The sequence below is a fragment of the Dermacentor silvarum genome, unplaced genomic scaffold (assembly GCF_013339745.2).
Source record: "Dermacentor silvarum isolate Dsil-2018 unplaced genomic scaffold, BIME_Dsil_1.4 Seq317, whole genome shotgun sequence".
NCBI classification, from domain to species: Eukaryota; Metazoa; Arthropoda; class Arachnida; order Ixodida; family Ixodidae; genus Dermacentor; species Dermacentor silvarum.
In genome coordinates, this window is record NW_023606039.1 from 41,155 (window position 1) to 66,207 (window position 25,053).

A 25,053-nucleotide genomic window follows, 5' to 3' on the forward strand; every position below is an offset into this window, starting at 1 on the left:
AATGTCCGCCAGAACCGTTTCAATTTATCAGGGTCGCTGCTGTTTATTTATTTATTAACAGCGAAGCTGCCAGCTGTAATTTGTGGTGCGTGCCAAGAAACTGATACGCCGTAGCCATGGCAACCCGGAGAAGGAGGAAGAGACCGCGTGCATGCGCTCGTGGTCTCCTCGCCAGCTCCCTGCCTTCCCGACCCCCGCCACTCTTCTCTCCACGGCGCGCTGAGCCGATTGATATCCAGCGGCTAGTCTCCAACGCGTTTGGCGTCGGCAAGCATCAGCGTTCTTGGCACTGTGCCAACTTTGGTTAGCCTGCCTGCGTTTGTGGCATGCCCGGAAACACTGTTGCTCGTAGGCGCCGACGCGTTCAGCGCTAGGCACGCGAAATGTCGCGAAAGGGAAGGTACCTCCGAAAATGATCGCTCACGAATACCTTCCTACATGCGTAGTTGTGTTAAGCCAAGTTAGGGACCTAGCAGTGCAGTCAGTAGTTTCGTTGTACCTAAGCTTTGCGCGACTGAGCTCAAATTTAGCCGTTCTTTCTTATTTATTTACAGTGCACCCCTGCGGCGCTGAAGCATTATAGCAGGGGAGTGGGTACAACATAAAGTGACGAGCAGTAACAACATCACAAGGAGGGAGGACAAGCGAGTAGTGTATCAAGACCAGTAAACAGAAAAGTAAACATTAGGTATGTACAAGAATACATTCAATCTTTAGTAATGGTTTTAAGAACAGTAGCATCACAAATCATTGATCAATAGCTGGTTTGAAAAAAAGTGTACAATCACAAGTCATTAATTAACCTTAAAAGCTCTTCGCGATGAGCACCCACAATTTCAACCGGCACCTTATTTCAGTCAGAAAAAGTACAGGGGAAAATGTGTACTTCATGTAGTTTGTTTTGCAGGCAATTTCACGTATTTTGAAACTGTGGTCTATCCTGTTTGAAATATAGTGGGGTGTTTTGAGGTATTTGTTCTATCAACGCCTGTCGAGTCGGTGTATATTGAGTGTAGAAGTTTAAGTCTTTGCTTCTGGCGCCTTATCTGTAGCGCTTCTAAACCGACGTGTTTCTTTGTCTCAGTTTGCTGACATGTATTGGAGAACTACTTTGATACAAACCTGGCGCGTATTGCTTCTAGCTTATCAATCAGGTACTGCTGGTGCGGATCCTACAATGCGGTCGCATATTCTCTAATTGCGGCATTACCAGGCGACCTATATGTATTTTAAGAATCTGATGGGCAGTATTGACAACTATAGAAGAAGAAGAGGTTTAGAATGCAGGAGGGATGGCTCCCGCTAGCGCCATCGAACCAGTTGGTTAAATAAACCGCATCCGACGGACGTCAGTCTCTGTCGCCAACATATTTTATGGTGCCGTGAAACCCGGTAGAACCGACCATGGACCGACTGCGCCGTCAGCGCGACGCCATTCGAAGCGCCGCTACCCGTGTCATAGCCGCCGCAACTGAAGCCTTGCAAGAAATTGAACCGACGCATACCGACTTGCAAGTGCTACTGAAGGAACTTGATGACGAAGACCATGACCTCGCTGAAATCAACGCCAGAATCGAAGAGCTCGTGATCGACGACGACGAATACCAAGCGGAATTCACCGAGGCCCTCGAATGCCACGAGATGATCCGCCATGCCATCAGCCGGGTTCGTTTCCGCATTCATTCTCGCGCCGTCATTGGATCACTACCGACTGCCGCCAGCCCTTTGGCAGGACAGCAGGCAGCACACCCAGTCTGTACACCACGGTAAGCAGGCGAACGTCAGCGCAAACGCCAGATCACTGACACCGACACTTCACGTACAGCTACCGAAGCTTCAGACCGAGGCCAGCGTAAAGTAAGGACCACCGACATCGCGCGTACACCAACCGAAGTTTCAGACCGACGCGGTGGGTACCTCGTCAGCTCTTCTCAACAACGACAAGGTGATCACCGATACGGGTCCCAGATTACGACCACAAGTGAAAACAAAAGGCTGCTTCAGAAGCGACCCGAAACAAAACGCGCAAGCTGTTCAGCCTCGAGCAAGGGGATCAAATACAAAACAACGAACTGAAACGCCATCGCTCTTGCTCATCGCTCGACCGCCACCGCAACGTGGAGACCGACCATCACCGGCAAATTAGATCTCGAAACCGTAGCCACGAGACGAGCATATACACAGCGTCAGTGACCCCATCATATTTGAAAAGCACCGACATCTCCCACCAGAGGGCTCACATTAATCGACCGACTGCGCTATTTCCCGCCAACTACACCGCAGAGTCCGCCACCGCCAGATGCGCCTAAAGACTACAAGCTTGACAACTTCGTCTAAAAACGACAAAAGGTGTCCAACTCCACCGGTACTGACATGACCTACCATGTACCGCCGCGCCAATGTACCAGCGGACGCACACGTGGCACCTACATCAAGAGCAAGACGAACATATACAACCTGCTGTTCATGTGCGGCCCAAGGAGACAATGAAGGAAGTTCTCTGACCATTCCTGTGGTCATCTGCTCACCGTCACGTAAAGTGTGGCATTCTGTTCCAGCCTGGTGGGACGCCAGCAGCAACCGCAACCGCCGGCGCCGCAGCAAGCTCGTCAGGTTGCTGCAGACTCAAAACGACGATTAAAGAGTATACTTGTTGCGCCGAAGAAACATGCCGCGAGCGCAACGAAAGCGCACCCTAACGGCTTTTCTCCGTCAAAACTTCAGCAGCCCTTCGTCGTAGCCCTCGCCGCGCGAGGTCTGTTCGCCGCTGTCCTGGCCGACATGGCCAACGCGTTCAAGCGCTTCCTCTCTATCTTCGGGTACAAGCTGGACTGCAAGTGAGGCAACTTCAAAGCTTGCGTCAACAAGACCGACGTATTTATTATTTATTTAAAAATACCTTACAGGCCCAAAGGGCATTGAGTAAGGGGGGGGGGGGAGAGTTTACTTAATACAATGAAAGCACACGCAAACTAGTATAGAACAGGGTTACAATGCAAGTGAACATCAAAACGGAACGCAACAGAGTAAATTGCGAAATGTAAAAGAAGTTTCCAACGCAAGTGAAGAAAAAAATATATATGCTGCACAACAGAATACATTTCCGAAATAAGCACTAAATGAGCATTTGAGTGCAAGTGAAGAAAAAAAAACTAACAAAAACGCAACACATCGCAAAATAAACAAAAGAACTTAAACGACGAGACCGTGTTACAGCACTATTTAACAGAAAATACGTACCTCAAGCTTCTGGCGAAATGTGTTAAGGTTTATTATCAGAGGCGATATGATCGGGAAGATCATTCCACATGCAGATAGCTTGTGGAAGTGCGGATGTGTTAAAAGCGTTCGTATTGCCAAAGATGCTCGTGAAGCTGAGGTGATTATGTAGCCTGCGTGACGTGAAAAGGGGGCGTTCAAGGTGTAACGAGGCTATTTTATTGCTGTAGACGTACTTGTGAACAGGCATAGGAGAGATATTTGACGGCGGATGGCCAATGGTTGAAGGGAATGATCAAGTTTAAGTTGAGTCACACTTGAATGATTGTCATAGTTCCTTGAAATGTAACGGGCGGCTCTGTTCTGAACTGCTTCAAGCACGTTAATTTGATAATGAGCGGAAGGGGACCAAACAGATGAGGCATATTCAAGTTGTGGGCGGACGAAAGTTAAATAGGATAATTTGCGAACGTTTGAGGGGCAATGACGGAGGTTTCGTCGTAGATACCCTAAAGATTTTGAGGCTTTCGCGCACGTAGCAGTGATGTGTTCAAACCAGGAGAGGCCTGGTGTAAGTAAACGCCAAGATATTTATAACATGATGCCCGCGAAAGCTTGTCTCCCTGTATGTGGTAGGAAAAAATGGAAACGTCTCGCTTACGCCCGAAAGAAATAATGTTACACTTGTTAGTATTTAGGGTCATGAGCCAGGTGCTTACACCAGATAGAGGTAATGTTGAGATCGTCTTGAAGGATCAGGTGGTCGTCGGGACTCTTTATTGATCTGTATAACATGCGGTCATCAGCAAAGATTCTAATACTTGATGATATGTTATTTGGCAGGTCATTTATATAGATCAGGAAAAGAAGCGGGCCTAGAACGCTGCCCTGTGGAACGCCAGAAAAGACGTAGAAAGAGTGAGAGGAAGTATTATTAACAATCGTGAACTGCTTGCGAAGTGAAAGGAAATTCCGAAGCCATGATAAAGTGAGAGAATCTAATCGAAGGGCAGATAATTTAGAAATAAGGCGGCAATGGGCGACGCGATCGAAAGCTTTGGCAAAATCAAGAAATATGGAATCGGTCTGTAGGCCATTGTTCATGTTGGAATGAAGGTCAGTGGTCAATTCCAGTAGCTGCGTTTCGCATGACATGCCCTTCCTGAATCCATGCTGGTTTGAAAAGAAGAATTTGTTAGTCTACAGGTGATTGTAGATGTGGGAGGCGATTATATGCTCAAGAAGTTTGCAGCAGATGCATGTGAGTGATATCGAACGGTAGTTTTCAGGTAAATTATTATTTCCGGATTTAAAAATTGGTATTATTTTAGCAATTTTCCAGTCGTCTGGTAGTTGTCCAGATGATAGTGACTGTCGAAAGATGTGGTATAATATTCATAATATAAGTATAATATATCATCTACCGTATGAAAGCGCACACGTTCAACGCGGTCGCGGGAGTGCATTGAAAACTATAGAAGAAGAGGTTTACAATGCAAGAGGGAGGGCTCGCGCTAGCGCCATCGTACCAGTTGGTTCAATAAACCGCATCCGACGGACGTCAATCTCTGTCGCCACAGGCAGTCCCAAGGGTGCGTATAAGTAGGTTAGCATTTTCCCAGCTCTTCTTACAGTCATATCGATATGGCTTGAAAAGGACAGATCAGCAGTTAGTAGGACACCCAAATATTTAACTCCATTAGCCTTACTTAGAATGGTGTCGTCTAGTTTGTAATTGGTCGGCTAATTTAATTACCATCACATATGATACTAACCGCATCCTCGCACATTCACGTCATCACTTGCACCACATCCCGTCCTCTGTAAAAATACTTGCTTACTAAACACTGATACGACCGAAACTAGAAAAAAATTAAATTAAGTGGTTTTACGTGCCAAAACCACGATCTGATTATGAGGCACGCCGTAGTGGGGGACTCCGGAAATTTGGACCGCCTGAGGTTGTTTAACGTGCACCTAAATCTAAGCACACGGTGCTTAGATTTAGGTGCGGCCACCGTGGCCGCCGTGGCCTTGATTCGATCCCGCAACCTCGTGCTCAGCAGCCCAGTATGCAAGCGCGATTTGGGACCTCGATCAGAATAACCTTTCAAACATGCTGGAATCTGTTCAAACTCTTGCTGCAAGGTTCCTTTATTCAGAATAGTCTTATGTAACTTGCGTCACAGCACTAAAATCTCGTGCCAACCTGGCCAGTCTTGAATGCCGCCGAAAACTTTCGACGGTTTACACTTTTCATAAATTTTATTACTCGTTGATTAACCACAACGTCATCATTCCCGCTCACCAATCATCGCTTCGCATCAGTCACCAAAAAGGCGTTCATCCTTCTCATGCCCACACATCTGCTCATATGAATTCATTTTTAGTCCAAACAGCAAAAGACTGGAACGGAACAAGTTACCTTTAGATGCTGTAAACGGCAGCAATGTGCGACGTAAATGTGCGAGGATGCGGTTAGCATCATATGTGATGTTAATTAATGAGCCGACCATGTAAGGCCACGAAGCAGGCAGAGGCCAAGATTGTTATATAAGCGTAAGGACGTTATATCGCAACCGTAAATTGTGTAACATGTTGGGGAATACGAGGACCGACCGTGGAGCGAAATTAACGTAGTTTCTTCGTGTTGAGGGATATGAACCCTATGTCGCACCATTTTTCGAAGTGATGCCGATAATTTTGGAGTGTCGTGGAGTCAAGGTTGTTATTCATGCTGCGGTAAATTAATAGCACAGTCGTTCAACGAATATACGAATGTTAGAGGATATATTATAGGGGAGGCCATTTCTATAAATTAAGGAAAGTGAGGGACCCAGAACAGTGATCTGGGGCACACCTGTCGCAACCGGTGTGTTACGAGATGCACGGTTGTTAGGCCAGACAAACTGTTGACGATTAGCGAGGAAGTCGATCGCCCAATTTAGAACATAGGGGTTGATGTTTAAGGTGGTGGTCCCACTCCGGCGGCACGAGCCCCCCGTTTTCAGTACTTTGGAGTAACCGTGGCGGCTCTTTTACTTAGGATATAAAGTTGTGGTATACACCATAAAAGCTTAATTCTTGTAGATCCTAACTATATATAATATAAGGAAATTGATTAATGTGATTTAGAAATAAATGTTCAAGAACAAGCATGAGATACATGGTTTTTGCGAACTGTGTCTCAGTTGTGACCATATTTAGAAGCAACTACCATACTTACTGCATTGCGGCTTGCTCTGTAGCTCTAGGACATATTTATCTAGTTCCTAGACGTAGCAACTTAATTTTGAATTTTTACTTTTTGGATAATTTGCTTTTGAAAATTGCCAAATGTCGCAATTTCTGTTGTAAACAGCCCGGCAACTACATGCTCAAGGAAGCTAAATTTTAGATATAGTGGAGTTCCAGGAGTTTCCATTTAGGACACAAAATTTCATTCATGTAACTTTATTAGTTTTAAGGCGCAGCTTCATAGCTTTATTACCTTCCCGCAAAAATGGGCAAAAATAAAACCAGAATTCTAAATATTGCTTATTTTCGGCTGCATTATCAGAAAACTAATAAAGTTGCATGAATGAAATTTTGCGTCTTAAATGTACATTCTTTGAACTCTACTTTCTCCAAAATGTAGCTTCTTTGAGCATGTAGTCGCCGGGATGTTTACAACAGAAGAGTGCAATATTTGGCAATTTTCAAAGCAAATTATCCAAAAAGTAAAAATTCAAAATTAATTTTCTACGTCTAGGAACTAGATAAATATGTCCTAAAGCTACAGAGCAACCCTCAATGCAGTAAGTGCGGTAGTTTCGTCTAAATATGGTCACAACTGAGACACAGTTCGCAAATACCATGTATCTCATGCTTGTTCTTGAACTTTTATTTCTAAATCACACCAATCAATTTCTTTATATTATATATAGTTGGAATCTACAAGAATGAGGCTTTTTATGGTTTATACGACAACTTTATATCTTAAGTAGAAGAGCCGCCACGGTTGCTCCAAAGTACTGAAAACGGGGGGTTCGTGCCGCCAGAGTGGGACCGCCACCTTAAATGCGAGAGTTTCAGTCAAAGATGTTGGTGAGCAAATTTGTCAAAATCTCTCTCAAAATCTAAAGACACTGCGTCGACGTGTACAATAATGTCGAGGCTGGAGCTGACATCGTTAATGAACAGGACTAGTAGGTGAAAAAATGTTCCAAAAGCCAGGGGAACTCATATACTTCAACTTTTTTTTCACTTTACTCAACTTGTTGAGTAAAGCCAGTAAAAAAACGTTGAAATAGGACTAGTAGGGTAGAACATGAGGGATCTTTTAAGAAGCAATTCTGGCAGGGATGATATATATTTACACATAATAGAAATTTCATGATGTATGAATAAATTATGCGTTCTACTACTTTTGAAGGGGCATTGTAATGATTATAGAGCATTCGTTTATTCGCCATGATTTGGAACCGTTTTTGTGCATCGGAATTATTTTGGTAAGCATCCAGTCATGAGCTACAATTCCGGTCGCGAGGGATTGTTGGAAAACGCGTGATAAAAGAGCACCGGAAATGTATTTTGCAATATTTTAAATCTTTGCATTGATGCAATCGATTCCATTGATTATGCCGTTAGCTTCAAATGTTATACCAATCACCTTATTGTGGTCAGTATGAAGATAATCTGGGAGATCGTCTACGGACTCCTCAGTAAATGTTGAAGAGAAGGTAGAGTTTAATACTTCAGCGACGTCCTCGTTTCGGAAGGGAAGGTTGAGGTCATCAGAGAGTGACATAGGTGGAGAAGGTTCAGGGTTGATAACTTGTCAGAATTGTTTTCTTGCATGGTAATGTGGATGAACGGAAGGTGCGTTTAGTTTCGGCGGTAAGAGAATCAAATTCCTTTTCAATGACCCGGTGCCTACTCCATGCGGAAGTGATGTTAGATTATTTTGGCTGTCTGTTGTCCTTATTCATTATAAGTAGCTACGGCCCGTGTGTGATAGTCTTACCATGTATCTTGCCACCGCGCATTTTCGTTTGCACTCATTAATCTAATTGTCCATGCACTATCGTTGTTGTTTTGCTTAAATATAGCTATAAGTGTACCCTGTTTATCGCCACTGTAATACTCTTACATGGTGCCTTTAGTGAGGCTTTGACACAAGTTTCAACTGAAGCATTAAAAAATATGGACGATTCTTTCATGATAAAAATAACATCAATAACTCAAGCCTCACGTTGTTTAAAAAGAATGGTGATGTGTTCCACGCATACGGCCGTATAATCCTTTCAGTTTGCTAAAGTAAAGATGCATACTGCCGATAAGACATCGACGGCCCATTTACAGGGCTAGCTAGGTCCGTAGAAGCTGTGGTGGGCCGCGAACACTGCTGTACGAGAGAACGAGCAGCTGTCGATCTGTCTTGACTGTGCGCGTATGGAGGATGTGAGAGGCGCACTCACACGAACTCTTCCATGTGACACCACCTCTGGGTGCGTGAGACCACCTAGGAGTCAGAGCAACGCGGAGGTATGGGAACCAACGTGGGGCGTCCATCAGTGACGTCAGTATTCCCAGCTCACCATGGGGGCAAACAAATGAAAATAAGCAGAGAACGTCTTGGGAGTGGCGCTCCTTCAAGCTGGACCAATGGCGAGGCGGAGAGTACGACTCCAGTCATGGACGTCTGGTATAGGTGAGAAAGTTCGGCATTTAAGTGTCTGTTTTCTTGGTTAAGACAACGGGACATTAATATTCCGCACGAATGAGCAGCATAGGCCCGGAGAGCCCTATGACGTTTTTGTGTCTGTTCGTCTGGCGTTCAGGGCTATCGTCGGACACATTTGGTTACAAAGTTCGCTGGTGTGATTCTTTTAATTGCTTGTCTATAGTCTCATACAAGTCAAGAGAAATGCCGCTTTTCCCCGTCAAAGACCTCCTTCCAGCCAATGGTGTCGCTGCGTCAACGTGACGTCGCGGCCCACGGCCTTACTCCTACGAGTAGTGCCATTGGAGCCCGGTTTCTCCGAGTGCATCCGTAAACCTAAGCAGTTCCGAAGCATGCCTTCATTTTGAGCGAAAATAAAATCTTAGCTCAAATTCTTTATCAGCCCGTTACAATACAAGAGGTGAAAGGGCTCATTTCTCAATTGGAGAAGTGAGTTGAATTCCAGTAAACTTCATCGGCGGCGCCAAGAGGTGTTTTCGCGGCGGCGCCAAGAGGTGACGCAGTAGACGAAACGCAGAGCGATCGCCGTTACCGAGCGTGTGTTCACTGCATGCAACACACAAATAAGGCTTTTCACGGAATTCACCTTGGGATATGACTGGACGGTACTAAAGTCAGCTTGAGAGAGCACGATCTCACTGACGACGGCGGTGGGTAGACGCGAACAGCGGAGGTGGCCATTTTGATAAACGTCCTTAAGCGCGGAAGAACACGCCTTTTTCTTTTTTTTTTCGCGGCCGCGGCGCGATAGAAACGTGACGTCGGCCGCGACGTCCCGTTGACAAAGCAACACCATTGGCTGGAGGGGGGTCCTTTGACGAGAAAAAGCCGCATTTCTCTAGACTTGTTTCGGACTATAATGGGTAACAACCCTCATGTTATAATGTATTCATCTGTGCTAAAACTAATTTAGAGAAAATAACTTAACGATCCCATATTTAGTATTTTTAAAGAACCTCGAAAGCATTTTTTGACGCACCCTATTTATTGCGACAGCCGCAACGTCTGGAAATGAAGCCCACAGACAGCTCTTATTTAACCAAACATGAGGGTAAAAAAAAGTAAAGAGGAGGAAGAAGAAGACACACTATAAAAGGGAGGCATTCATTTCAAGGTGGCTGCATTACAAACGTGAGTTCATTCGCTCCTTTTCTGTAGTTGTGCGAACGTAACACTTAGCTTTCCTTACCGCAGAACTTCTCACAGTCGAGCATATAATTTATAGCTGCTGTTACTTTTCAGAACCGCAGTTGTCATTCCCTGATTTCCGTCCGTAGATAATAGGTGCAGTACGTGGTAGTGTACTTTAGTTTTTGTGTGTGTGTGTTTCTGAACAGATGCACACTTTTGGCTGACACTTCTGTGCACATTTGTTTGCTACGCAACTTTTACCACAGCAAAGATGGCTAAGCGAGAGTTGCCAGGCAGCTGCCTTCCTGACTTTCTTGCGACTGTGTCCTTGTGCAAAGCTCACATTGAAATGCGAGCTGCTACCTAGATGCGCACCAAATTGAGGTATATATCTTTACGACCATCTCATTTCGTGCCCACACATTGCAATTGTCGCTACTACCAATTATTCGAAATGAATTCTACAGCTGTGGCAGTTTTGAATACCAATGTAGATTTTGGCCATCATTGTGCCCAACTAATATGGCCTCGGAGTAAACTGTCACCGGCCCGATTCCCGCATCCAGCGATCGCTTGCTCATGGGGCCGGCATGATAATACCATTTCACAGCAAGGCAAATGAGGACGCTAAACCAACTGAAGCGGCCAAAATAAGATGTAGCTTTCGCTACGGCATCTCTAAAGGCCGCTGTGATGTTTTGGCATTAAATTCATTTCTGCGGTTTTACGCGCCAAAACCACTATCTGCTTATGCGGTACGCCGTAGTGAGGGCCTCCGGATGAGTTTTCACCACCTGCGGTTCTTTAAACAGTCCCTAAACCCCCCAGAGGTCGAAATATAGTTGTGGGGTTGCAGCTGTTTACGAGTCTGCAACGAACACGTAGCCACATGAATTTTTCGAAATTGTGCTGTAAAAGCGCAGTTACACGCGTTTGATGATTGAAACACGGCCCTCACTCGTTTCGCTCTTTCCTTCTCTACGCTCCGTTAGTCGGCTGGTATCTCCTTGCCGAGAGCTCCTCCAAATGTCACGTTTGGTGAATCGCCAACGCGCTTTTCAAAACACTGTCCACTTCCTAGCGGCTAACACACCAACGGCGAAGCGGCCTCCAATGCCGTAGAATCCGTTGAACGTCTGCCGTGCGAGAGGTGTCCAAACTAGACTGCAGTTCGGCTGGCACCGCCCACCGTACGACCGACGAGCCAATCGACGAGCGCGAAGTTGCGCGACTCCGCCACCGGCCCCGCGAACATCGGCTGCAGCTTCTGTTCCGAGCAAAATAATTTCCGCTGGGTAAAGAGATGCGTAAATTGTACATTTTATGAAAAAATTCACCAACCCTTCCCCTGTCGAGAAAATGGGGGTATAAGCGATGCTTGTAGTGTGTATCTCACCTTCGAACGTCAGGGTAACAAAGTTCACGACGTGTCACGGTAATGAAACATAAACGCTTACTAAATGTATGTATCGAGGGAATGAAACGTACAACGTAACGGAAGGAAAAGTCCGAAAGAGAAACAAAAGTAGAAGGAAAGGGAACGAAAAGTAGCACGAGAGGGAACAAAAGATAGTAAGAAAAAGAAGGGAAAGTAGTAGGTCAAGTACACACACGACAATCTTTGATTACCCCCATTTTCTCGACAGGGGAAGCGCTAGTGATTTTCTTTCTTTCTCTCTCTTTTTTGTCCTTGGTATGAGCCATTGAACTTGGACATTTTCTGCACAATCGCAAGGATCGGCCCACTTTTCAGCGTGACACCACCGCCGCCGAAACGCCAAAACTTGTGAGCCTATAAAGCTTCGCTTAAAAACATATCCACTGCCAAACGTTAAACACGAAAGAGTGCTCAGCAGCAGTGCACAGCTACCGATGGCAGACGACCGAGCGGCTCATCTGTGCTCGCATCGCAGCCGACGGCGCCGCTAATATCGTATTTTCTTCTTTGTGTACAATTATTGCGAAGAGCGACAACGCCGATCAGAAAATATTGCGGCTTGTGAGCGTCGGTGATTCATTCCGAAGCGCCGTCAGCTTTAGCTTTGAAGTGAACAGGAGAAGGCCTACCGACGATATCGGCGCCGTCGAGTGATCAGCGGCGGTGAGGCTACCGGCGGTGCCAGAGTGCCCGCTCCTCAGTCGCTGATTGGCCACATCGCTGTACGGCTGACGCATAAATGGGTCCCGGCGCCATCCTCTGGACGGCAAGAAAATCTTGCCGTTCGCGGGCAAAACCGCCATCGAAAGGCGGCCCGCAAACGTCGTGCGGCGAGTTGCCGTGCCGGTAACGTGGACGGGCCATTACCGCAACTCCGCGCTTCTCGGCTAGCCGCTGTTGCAGTCGTGCCAGTGCGTGCTCCTGTGAAGCGTCCCGCTATGGACCCTGTGTTGCGCACACGTCTAGAAAGGCCAACACTGTCACACTCTGTTCGCGCAGCTAATCAGACCGCTAAGCCATAGCCTCCTCTATAGAGGAGGCTATGGCTAAGCACGACTGTGTTGGAACGCGAGCGATTTGGCGCTTGCGTTGCGGCCCCTAGTTACCGATTCGCAAGCGCGCACAAGCGAACAACATGACGAGGAAGAGCAGGGAGCGCGCGTACCTGCTAGCCGACTAACCGGAAGTCGTAGGTTCTTGCTCGACCAATCGACATCGTCGACCCGGTTGACATCACCAGTTGCACCCTGGTGACGTCGCGACGACCGTTGCATTGGGGACAACGGAAAGGCCCGGAGAGGAGAACGGGATTTTTTTATTTTGTAGCGTTGCCGCGTTTCACATGGTTGATCGTGACGGCATTCTGGGCCGCGATTTTGTAGCGATGCCTTATGACTTATTTTAGAATAGTCTTATCATCCACCGCTCACGGCCGGCTGATCCCGTTGATAACGCGAGCGGACCGTCCCTCTGACCACTGACAAAGCGCGAGAAGCGCGAAAAGGCATTATTACTTTAAAGTCATCGCTACAAAATACCGGCCCTGAACTCGATGCGCGTATTTACTTGAAATTTTTGAGACATATCGAAGGTGGTTTAGGGGGCCCTTTAACGAGCACCCAATGCATAGTACACGGGCGTTCTTGCATTTCGCCCCCACCGAAATGTAGCCGCCGCGGCAGGGATTTGACCCCGCGACCTCGTGCTTAGCAAAGCGACGCCAAAACCACTAAGCAACTACGGCGGGGGCTGTTTTAGCATTTAAGGGCACAAAAGCCCTGCTATGCCGACGAAATTTTTTTGTTCCCGCGCATGCCAAACTTGTTCAGGTTAACAAGGCGCCCCTGCGGAGGCCGAAACGTTGTTTTCTCGCTGAAAGATTTGGTGAGCGTTGCGTGCTTTTTTATAATTTCGAGTGTGTATTCTCGACCAGACCGGTTACCGTTGAGCCTTGCACTTCTTACAGCGAAAGCTGTATATGGCTAGGCGAAACGAAAAACCGTTCGTCCCATGTTTCGATAAACGTCTCCATTGGCTGCACCGTCAGTTACGTCGTTCTCTATACGTCGCACCCAAGCGCGCGCGCCATTGACAGTGCCGTTAGTGACGTCGTTGGCGAACGCGTTCCCGCCATTGCAGCGTTGACGCTGCTCTGCCTGCAACGCCGTCTCCTCGGCTCGCCGTTTTCACATGCGTTCAATATCTCAAGTTAGCTCGGCATCGTGGTTACCAAGATTCGCCCGCCATCGGCGCTTGCGTTCCACTAGAAACACCAACATGTAACCAATAATTGAGAAACGCCTCAATACGGCGTCGGGATTAACCCACTGCTAAACACAGGGGCCGCACGTTTCAGCTTCGCTAGTTAAACATCTGTATGGAGTGCTTGGGCGGTGTTCTTTAAGATGTTGAACTATAGATTCCTCAAAATAGACGTTAACGTGAACATTTACATCTAAACATTTGGAGCACAATTTACGCTTTGTATATTATGCTTGCATATCGCGAAAATTTCCATCTGAGAATGCACTATTCAATGCACTCTTCAAAACTTCTTTCTCAGACACGTTACTAACACTAATCTCATGCGAATGTCTTAGCGGGATGCTTCCCGTGACCCTCAGCCAGAGTTACAGCCTTCCGGTGGGAGCCCTATGCCTGCTCCCACCACGCAGGCTGGTACTCGAGAAAGAAAAAAAGAGAACGTTGACAAAATTCAATTCTTCATCTTGCTTTCTCGTGAAAGAAATATTCAACGAAAAAAAGCTTGACGAGGTGACTGACCCCGCAAAATGACAGCAGAGTAAACAATTACATGAGTGGGCACGGAGGAGCAGCAGCTATGCAGCCGGTTTTCAATCCTTTCTGCTTCGTTGTGCAGGCCTTGTTATCAGCATGGCCGCCCTTGCCGCCTGATGGATCAGTCGCTGTCGTACCATTACCTTCCGGGATACCGGTGCTGCCTTTTCCAAACGTTTCTTTGCCACTGAGGGAGCACACGGCAACATTGACGGGCTTCACCAGGACAGTGTCATCGGCAACGGCATCAGTCACCACCACAGATTTAAACGCACCGCCGGCATCGTTTCCCTTTAGTGGGCACGGAGGAGCAGCAGCTATGCAGCCGGTTTTCAATCCTTTCTGCTTCGTTGTGCAGGCCTTGTTATCAGCATGGCCGCCCTTGCCGCCTGATGGATCAGTCGCTGTCGTACCATTACCTTCCGGGATACCGGTGCTGCCTTTTCCAAACGTTTCTTTGCCACTGAGGGAGCACACGGCAACATTGACGGGCTTCACCAGGACAGTGTCATCGGCAACGGCATCAGTCACCACCACAGATTTAAACGCACCGCCGGCATCGTTTCCCTTTAGTGGGCACGGAGGAGCAGCAGCTATGCAGCCGGTTTTCAATCCTTTCTGCTTCGTTGTGCAGGTCAGTAAATATCCCTCTTTACATGCTAAACGCTCACATGATGTTTGCCTGCTGCTCCTCCCAAGCCCAATAGTTCTTTTGGATATTGTTAGTGAATGTGCGCATGTTGTCATGTTGTTGTTGTTGGCTGGCGACGTTGAAACGAATCCAGGGCCTGCCAATGATAGTGACGTTCTGGCTGCGATTGCCACATTGTCAGCAAAAGTCGATGCAGGTCATGCTGAGATGATGCAAATGCTAACCGAAGTAAGACGGAATCAAGAACAACTGGAACAAAAGGTGTCTGACATAACAACCAGACTTTCCGCGGTCGAATCCGTTGTTGAATCGTTTGATTCATCTCGGCATGACGAGAACCTACCTGGTATTGTGAGCAGTGTTATGAATGAAACTGTAATACTAAATTCACGACTCGATGAACTTGAGGATAGATCGCGACGTGACAATTTGATCTTTTACGGGCTTGTCGATAGTCCTGCGGAAACCTGGGCGCAGTCCGAGTGCCATGTTCGTGAGTCGCTCACCCGTATTTTGAATCTTACGTTTCCTGATGACAGCATTTCACGCGCACACCGTCTGGGTACGCACGTCTTGGGCAAAACACGGCCAATAATAGTAAAATTTGGTTCCTCAAAACTGAAGGACAACATCCTTTCTCAGCGTTCAAAATTTCGCGGTACAGGCATATCTGTGGCTGAGGACTTTTGCCGAGCTACACGTCAATGTCGAAAGAAACTTATTGAATTCGGCAAGAATAGCGGCCAACAGTACACACTTCGTCTTAACAAACTGCATATAAATAGGAAAACCTACGTGTATTGTCCCACTACTGACCAGGTTTGCGAACTTCATTCAGGCGTGGCTCCTGTCACTAACAATAACAACCGTTCTTCCACAGGTACTAGCAGTGCACATGCAGCAACGTCATAGCTTATTACTAACCCGAATCGTAAACAGGTCTCTGTCTTCTATTCTAACGTGCGCAGCGTAGGTAACAAACGCGAATCTTTGTCCTCTCTAATAGACACGTGTTCAGCCGACATAGTCATTCTTACAGAAACGTGGCTCTCAAATCAGATAGCTAATCACGAAATTTTTGAATGTGAAAGCAACTATAAGTTCTTTCGTCGAGACCGCGAGCAGCGGACAGGCGGCGGAGTGCTTATAGCCGTCCGTGATACCATATCTTGCCGCGAGATAACTATCTCTACTGATTTGGAATTTGTATGCGCTCGAATAACCATCGATCACAAAGACTTCATCTTTAGTGCCTGCTACCGGTCACCTAGTTCAACTAACACATTTTGCAATGAACTTTCCGACATTTTAAGCAACTTGACACAACAGTTTTCTTCATGCCCTTTATTCTTAGTGGGCGATTTTAACTTTCCAGGGATTGACTGGAAAACCCAACCTACAGTTATAAAGGGTGGATCTGAGTGCCTTGCGTTCCTTAACCTATGTCTTGATTTTAACCTCACGCAACTTGTCACTAATCCGACACGAAGTTCCAGTCATTCCGCTACCGTTTTGGACCTCATTTTAACCACAACCCCTAACCTCGTTCCAAGTGTTCAACATTTTTCTGGCGTTAGTGATCACTGCATTCTACTTTTCGACTTACGTGCTTGCACCCCATCGGTCAAATCATCCAAAGTTATTCGTGATTATAAGAATGCTGATGTCACCGCTATTAATTCTGAATTGTCATCCTTCATTAGCGAATATTTGCCGAATTTGTACACTCGCACGGTGGAAGCAAACTGGGCTTTGTTTAAAAATAAAATAAAATACCTAATGGACCGTTATATCCCACTGAAGCGTATTACGACTAAATCTCGGGCACCTTGGTTTAACGCACAACTTAAACGGCTTCTAAATAAAAAGAAAAGGTTATTTCGACGCACAAAAAGATCCACAAACGCCTCGAGCTGGTTTGCTTACACTAACGCAGATAACGAATACAAACAGGCTATAGCACGGGCCAAGGATGACTTTTATTGTAGCACACTGCCGACACTTCTACGTGACAATCCTCGAAAATTTTGGTGCGCAGTCAATAACAAAAATGAAACCTTGATTGAGCTTTGTGATACTGCTGGCGTTCCTGTAGATAACAAGGACTGTTGTGATGTATTAAATAATGCATTTATTTCCTTCTTTTCGCATAATAATCCTGTTGTATATCCTGATTATCCCGACTCCGGTTTTCCCCCCATGTATCCTATTGTGTTTGATTCAATTGGTATTTCTCGTTTAATCGAAACCCTAAAGGTCTCTAGCAGTGCTGGCCCTGACGGTATTAATTCGAAGTTTTTGAAAAGTACATCAGTGTATTCATCATTGATTCTTTGCGAGATTTTCTCACAGTCATTGCAATGTTGCACCATACCAAGTGATTGGAAGGTGGGGAGGGTGGTTCCTTTGCACAAATCAGGTGTTTCTCACTCTCCACTGAACTACAGACCGATATCATTGACCAGTATACCTTGCAAGCTCATGGAACACGTCATCTATTCACATGTGGTATGTTTTCTTGAATCTAACTCATTTTTTTCTACTTGTCAACATGGTTTTAGAAAATATCTTTCGTGTGAAACACAACTTCTGTTATTTACAAACGACTTATTTCGCGCTGTTGATAATGGTTTCGTTGTCGACTGTATTTTTCTAGATTTCGCTAAGGCATTTGATTCAGTCTCACATCAGCTACTCTTTTTTAAACTTGACAGTTTGAACCTCGATGCCAATGTCCTAAGTTGGATTAAATGTTTTCTTTCTAACCGCTTTCAATATGTTTCGGCTAACGGTCATGATTCTTCTTTCGCTTCAGTAACATCGGGGGTACCTCAGGGGTCGGTTCTAGGACCACTACTCTTTCTCATATACATCAATGATCTTCCTACCCAAGTTTCTTCTACTATAAAACTGTTTGCTGATGATTGTGTAATATATCGCATAATTTCTAACTCCTGCGACCATGCTGCATTACAGACTGACCTTGATAGTATTTCCCGCTGGTGTTCTGATTGGCTAATGAAACTTAATATTAACAAGTGTAAAAGCATGCGCGTGTCTCGAGTGCCTTACTCAACTAATCCCGCTGATTACACTCTTAATAACACACCCCTAATCGCCGTGACTTCTTACAAATATCTCGGCGTCATTATAGCCCAGAATCTATCATGGACTTTGCATGTGAACTATATTATCAACAACGCTAACCGCATGCTAGGTTTTTTGCGTCGCAACTTCTCACGCGCCAACACTACAGTTAAACTCACACTTTACAAGACCTTGGTCAGACCCAAACTTGAGTATGCCTGCTCAATTTGGGATCCTGGCCAGGTAACACTAACAAACTCTTTAGAGCTTATCCAGAATCGCAGCGCCCGGTTTATAATTTCTAACTATAGTCGTTATTCTAGCGTCTCCGCAATGAAACTAACTCTTGACCTACCAGACCTCGCTCTGCGCCGACAGTGTTCTCGACTGTGCCTCTTCCATAAAATATTTTACTTCGATCTCACACTTAAGGAAGAATTACTACATCGGCCATCGTACGTGTCATCTCGCATTGATCATTCCCAGAAAGTTGGTATACCCCTTTGTCGCACAAAAATGTACTCTGACGCACTTATACCAAGAACCTCGGAAGACTGGAACCACCTCCCTGCCTCCATCACCGCCATCTCTGACTCCAAGAATTTCAAGACCGCCATTAATACTTACATTTGTTCTTGCCCCTCCTCTCTGTAAAGCCTTCGGGCGATTGAGAGTACGAAAATAAATAAATAAATAAATAAATTACATTGATCACGTTGAGTTTCTAAAGAAATAAAATACAATTCGCGGGCTTTATGTAGCAAAACCATAATGTGTATATGAGGCACGCTACTCAGGATAAATTTTTACCCCCTCGGATTTTCCAACGTGCACCTAAATGTATACGAGCGTTTTTGCATTTTACTTTTGTTTAGATCGCAATTGGCAAAGCAGAGAAATGGAAACTTCCCCTTTGTGCCTTGCAAGCAGTTTCAGCCAACAATAAGAGGTTCTACACAAATTGACAATAGCGCGGCAATGCCTTACGCTAACACGTGAAAAAAAGTTAAGAATTAAAGAAAAAGAAGTTACTATATTTTCATAGCTCAACACAAACTGCCTGAAAAATGAAGAAAAATTTGTCAAAATAACAACTACCGCAGTTATTGCAGTGATATGATTACCACGTCGACACAGTTATTTTGATGCAAATCATTTAACAAAACTAGCCGATATCTAAATACTTGCTTTCCATAGACTGTGCGAGAGCGTTTTGATTTCACAGTTCCAAATTGCGAGTGGCATACATCAATGATTGAACGAGAAGAAGGGAATCAGAGAGGTTCTCACCGAAGAAGGGAATCAGAGACGCTCACCGGATGGCTGCTCTTGAAGAGCAGTTGCAGGGTGCTCTGCGAGCCGGACAGTCGGCAGGAGGGTGTGATGCGCGCCCGCGGAATGGGCCCAGCTGCTTCGTTGCCTTATCAGCTGGCGCTGGCTTTCCCTTGCGAAGGCGAGCGGCGTCGACTGCGAGCGACGATGAAACAGCAGAGTCACAACCCTTGCGCTCGTTATCAGCGTCTTCGTGTTGGCGAATGTGCGTGAGCGCTTCGTGCAACATTGGTCTCGGGTTCCGACTAAGTTGGCCCGAGAGCTTGCGGTCAAGCGAGCCCACGAGAAAACGGTCTCGGGTGAGCCGCTCTTCGACGTCGGGCGAGTAGTTGCAGCGCTTGACCATCGTGCCGAGCGCAGTGAAAATTTGGAGGACGCTTAAGCTTCCCTTCAAGAGTGGAAACGCGATAGCATTCAAAGATCTTTGTTTCTCTCACCTACCGGCAACTGCAGCCTATGTAGCCGTAATGTTTACCGCCCAACTCTGGCAGTGAACGCTATGTACGAAGGCGCGCTTTCTAGTAGAAACGCGGCCTCTTTTGTGGGCTGCCCTTATTTTATTGTTTTCACCTTTAATATTTCAGCCTGAGAAGATTTAGCGTAAAAGGCATGCGCTGTCGGCGTTTTGTTTCAAGACAATTGTTTGTGAGCTGTCACTCTCAAAATTCCGAGGAATAATTTTGTAAAGAATGCAAGACAAAGTGTCAGCAACTTTAGTTGTGAAATATATTTGGAGGGCCTGCGTGGTTGGGGATGATTTTTTCGGCCGCGGGCGGCAATGCCGACGCCGAAGCCGGATTTCGTGCGACACGGGGCCCTAAACGCTATCGCGTTAAAAATGCGTCGGCCGTCTCACCCGGTTGCTGCGTACGGCCGTGAAAGCGCGCTGACTCGCACAGCTCATTCGGTGGGTGGACGAAGGGGTCGGTGAATCCTTATTCACGGCAGCGACGTCCTTCAGGACCGCCTCTCCCAGCGTGGTGGACGCAGGACAACCCTGGCTTGCGGGCCCATGCAGTAGAGCATGGACCTCCGTCGGAGCGGCGTAGGGTCCGGTGGCGAACGAGTAGTCCTCGTACTGCAGCAGCGATGTGGCCCAGGAGCCGGGCTTGTCAAAGTCAAACGCCGGTAGTGGAGGCAGCTGGGCCATGCCATGTAGAAACGCAGCGGCTGACGAAGCAGCGGACTTCCCGGCAGAGCCTTCACCGGTGGCCATGGCGGAGGGAAGGTGACTTCTTCAACGAAGAGTGGCGGCGGTGGGCGAGGCCGTGTGTCGAAGCCGCCAGCACGGAATCAGCCAAGCCGGATCCAGCCCACTTCTGACACCGTGTCGAGCGAGAGAATAGCACAGCAACCGATTCTCCGAGCGGGCAAGTGCCCAACAGGCTTTATTCAGCCCTTATATAGCCATGGATGCTGTGTTGACATCCAGCGGTACTGCCGTACACTACAATTCTCTTCCCTTGGCACCAATTCTGTATCCCAAATGGTCCACTTGTTATCTGCCCAACGCATTATACAGCCTGCCCAGCTCCATATTTGTCTCTTAATGTCAACAAGAATATCGGCTATCCTCGTTTGCTGTCTGATCCACACCGCTATCTTCATGTTCTTAACGTTAGGCCCAACCTTTCTCGTTCTATCAGTCCTTGTGTGGTCCTGAACTTGTTTCTTGAGCTTTTTAAGCTGGAGCTTTCAAAGAAGCTGTTTCTGAGCTTCTTTGTTAACCTCCAAGTTTCTGCCCCATATGTTAGCACCGGTAGAATGCAATGATTGTACACTGCTCTTTTCAACGACAGTGGTAAGCTCTTAGCGGAAATTTCGCGGTGCCTGCCGTATGCACTCCAACCCAGTTGTATTCTTCTGCAAATTTCCTTCTGATTATCACGGTTCCTAATGAGTAATTGGCCTAGGTAAACGTACTTCTGGAGAAACTGTAGAAGCTCACTGGAGATAATGAATTGTTAATTGTTTACTTGCAACGCAATTGAACATTACCTTTGTTTTCTGCATAATAATCTTTAGTCTTACTTGACGCTTTCTCAGTTCAGGTTCTTAAACATTATTCGCAACTTGCGGCGATTTTTGTCAACCACGACCATATAAAAGCCAACAGCCAAAGCAGCTAGCCAAGGCAAGGACAACAGTAATTAGCGCTAGTTGACATTGAAATGTGAAGCAATATTGACACGTATACATGTTTATCTTTCACCGGTGGCCGCTTTCCACCGGCTAACAAATGTTAAACATTATCGCTGGGCGCAGGACGCGCCTGTATCTGAAGTTTCTAGAACGTTATCGATGCTTCTTTCCGTTGCCTGTTTTCACCGACACTTATGTTATCCCATTGTATGACCAACGCGAATTGTCTAGAACTTTCTGGAAGACCCGCGGGCATCAGGGATTAATCTGGAACCTTCGACGACTCAGGTACAAAAGCCGACGCGTTTCACCGCTCATCAGATTTTCGACGATCGCCGACTGTGTTCGCCGCTATCGTTGTGCTTTGAGTGTAGCTTGCTTTTGTGGGCACAAGTTCGCCCAATAAACAACCAGTTTCGTCATACACAGTTTTGCGACTGTTTTCTTTACCGTCTCTACTACGTGACAGCTGGTGGAGGTGCTAGTTCGTTCATGCACCGAACGCCCCCGCAAAGCAGCCACCCAAGCCCGAAAACGGAGGACGAGGCCAACGTCGCCAAGGACCAGCGAGCTAGCCGTAGGCAGCAAGGACTTCTGCCGGAGTACGGACTTCTTCCCGAAAGGACCACTGCAATCAAGGCCAAGTCAACGACCTGAATGGCAGCACCAGCGTACCCCATCCTGCTGCAACAACCTCGGGAGCCACCGACCTTTCGTGGATCATCGGCTGAAGACCCTGAAACCTGGCTGGAGACATATGAGAGGACCGCGACGTTCAACAAATGGAGCGACGACGACAAGCTGCGCCATGTTTGTTTTTCATTGGATGACGCTGCTCGGACCTGGTTTGACAATATAGAGGCCACACTGGTGACCTGGGACCTATTTCGTGAGAACTTCGTGAGGACCTTCACGAATGTCGTGCGAAAGGAAAGGGCCGAAGTTTTATTAGAAACCAGAGTGCAATTGCCGAACGAGAACATCGCGATCTTCACGGAGGAGATGATTCGCCTCTTCCGCAACGCCGACCCCGATATGTCTGAGGAAAAGAAAGTTCGATTCTTGATGCGGGGCGTCAAAGAGCATCTATTCACCGGATTGATGCGCAACCCGCCCAAGACTGTTGCAGAATTTGTTTCGGAGGCCACAACGATCGAGAAGACGCTTGAAATGCGAGCCAGGCAATACAACCGCTGCGCATTGACAAACTACGCCGAAGCTCAAGAGCTAGGCGCCGACGACCTGCGCGAGACGATCAGAGCGGTTGTACGGGAAGTGCTGCAGAAATTATTCCCAAGGTCGCAACCTCAGGTGACTTCGATCGTTGACATAGTTAAAGAGATTCAGCGGTCACTGGAAGTGCCAGAAGTTCCGGCATCGCCTCAACCACAGCCGCAAGCGATGACCAAGGCCGCCGTCGCCCGTCGTCAAGGCCCCCCTCCGCGCTCGCGCCAGGGCTACGTAACGCCACAGTTCCGTCGTCCACCGCCGCCGCCGCCAGCACGCCCGCCCGTCGCCCAGCGCAGCTACCAGAGGAAGACGGACATTTGGCGCGCCCCCGACCACCGCCCGCTCTGCTTTCACTGCGGGGAAGCCGGCCATGTCTACCGCCGATGCCCATTCCGCGAGATGGGCCTACGAGGGCTCGCCGTCAACGCGCCACGTCCACAGCTTGGCGAGTGCCCACGCGACATCGCTGACTACCTCGTCGGAGCCCAGTGGCAGCCACGACGACCCTCACGCTCGCCGTCACCAGGACGTTACCTGTCGCCGCAGCGCCGATCATACACTGGCCGAGCCCGGGGCCGGTCCGTGAGCCCCTATCCGGGAAACTAAAGGCAGCAACCGATGGAGGTGCGGTTGCTGCACGACGCAATTCCGAAGATCCTCCGCCGCCGACGATGAAGATTCGCTAATCATCACGACGAATTATCAGCACGCCGCCTGGCAAGAGCCTTGACGACAACACTTCGCCGCCGAAAGACCTGCCGACGCGACGTAGCAGCAGCGGAGTAAGCCGACGCTGCCGTGATCCGACGCCACGACTTAACCGCAACGCCAGACGACGGTCTACCGACTCAGACGTGCTAATCGATGGTCATAACATCACCGCTCTCGTCGACACTCGAGCCGACTATTCCGTCTTCAGCTGCCCGTTCGCCGCCAAGTTGAAGAAGGTGAAAACAGCCTGGCAAGGACCCGATATCCGGAAAGCGCGAGGCCACCTAATCACGCCGACTGGAATCTGCACAGCGCGAGTCACGGTAAACAACTGCACTTACCCGGCGAGCTTCGTAATCCTGCAGCACTGCTCCAGCGATGTCATCCTAGGCACGGACTTTCTAAATCAGCACGTTGCAGTCATCGACTTAAGGTCCAAGTCGATAACGCTTACAACACACAACGCGATACCACCGGATACAAGCATAAGTTACCATGGCTTGAATGTGCTTAAAGAACAAGTCACCGTTCCGCCTCGCTCCAGCGTAATGATTTCCGTCGGTACCGAAGTGCCTGCAGACATGGAGGGCGTCATCAAGGGTGATCATCACTTACTGCTGGACCGTGAAATTTGCGTCGCTAGAGGCATAGCTGAGCTACGTGCAGGGAAAGCAAGGGTGATGCTCACGAACTTCAGCCCCGAATACAAGCACATTAACAAAGGCACCATGATCACCTACATCCACGAAATAGTATAAGCCAGCAGTGCTTTCGCCTTCACGGATTCCAGTGCACTTGCAACGACGACTATAGTATCTGAACCAACTTTCGACGTCAACCAGAACCTTCCCAGGCATAAGAAAGAACAGCTAAAAGCTCTACTCCTGCAATACAAGGACTCCTCCTCGTCGTCGTAAAAAGTTCGACAAACCCCTGTCCCCAAGCACTGCATTATAACCGACGAATATGTCCGCCCAATCCGTCAGAGCCCGTACCGAGTGTCGGCGCGCGAACGCGAGGCCATAAGGCAACAAGTCGACGAAATGCTACGCGACGACATCATCCAGCCGTCCAAGAGTCCGTGGGCGTCCCCCGTGGTGTTAGTGAAGAAGAAGGATGGAACCCTACGTTTCTGCGTCGATTATCGTCGCCTCAACAAGATAACGAAGAAGGACGTATACCCCCTCCTACGGATTGACGACGCCTTGGACCGACTCTACAACACAAAGTATTTTTCGTCGATGGACCTCAAAACCGGCTACTGGCAAATCGAAGTCGACGAGAGGGCCGGGAGAAGACTGCCTTTATAACACCAGATGGAGTGTTCGAGTTGAAGGTCATGCCATTTGGTCTTTGCTCGGCACCTGCGACTTTCCAACGCTTCATGGATACAGTACTGGCAGGCTTGATGTGGCAGACTTGCCTCGTCTATTTGGACGACGTCGTTTTGTTTGCCTCAAGCTTCGAAGAACACCTGCGGCTCCTTGAAACAGTTCTTCAAGCAATCAAAACCTCCGGACCCACGTTAAAGCCAGAAAGGTGCCGCTTCGCATAAGAGGAGCTCTTGTTTTTGGGCCACGTCATCAA

The 25,053-nt window shown here is 47.6% G+C and overlaps 1 protein-coding gene across 1 annotated transcript; it reads left to right on the top strand.

Moving 5' to 3' along the window:
* The first annotated feature begins 14,339 nt into the window (after positions 1–14,339).
* LOC119434906 (uncharacterized) lies at positions 14,340–15,977 on the top strand. The gene has a single exon (XM_037701934.2). It carries the CDS (start codon positions 14,356–14,358, stop codon positions 15,874–15,876), a length of 1,521 nt encoding a protein of 506 aa, XP_037557862.2. The 5' UTR covers positions 14,340–14,355; the 3' UTR covers positions 15,877–15,977.
* Positions 15,978–25,053: the final 9,076 nt, after the last annotated feature.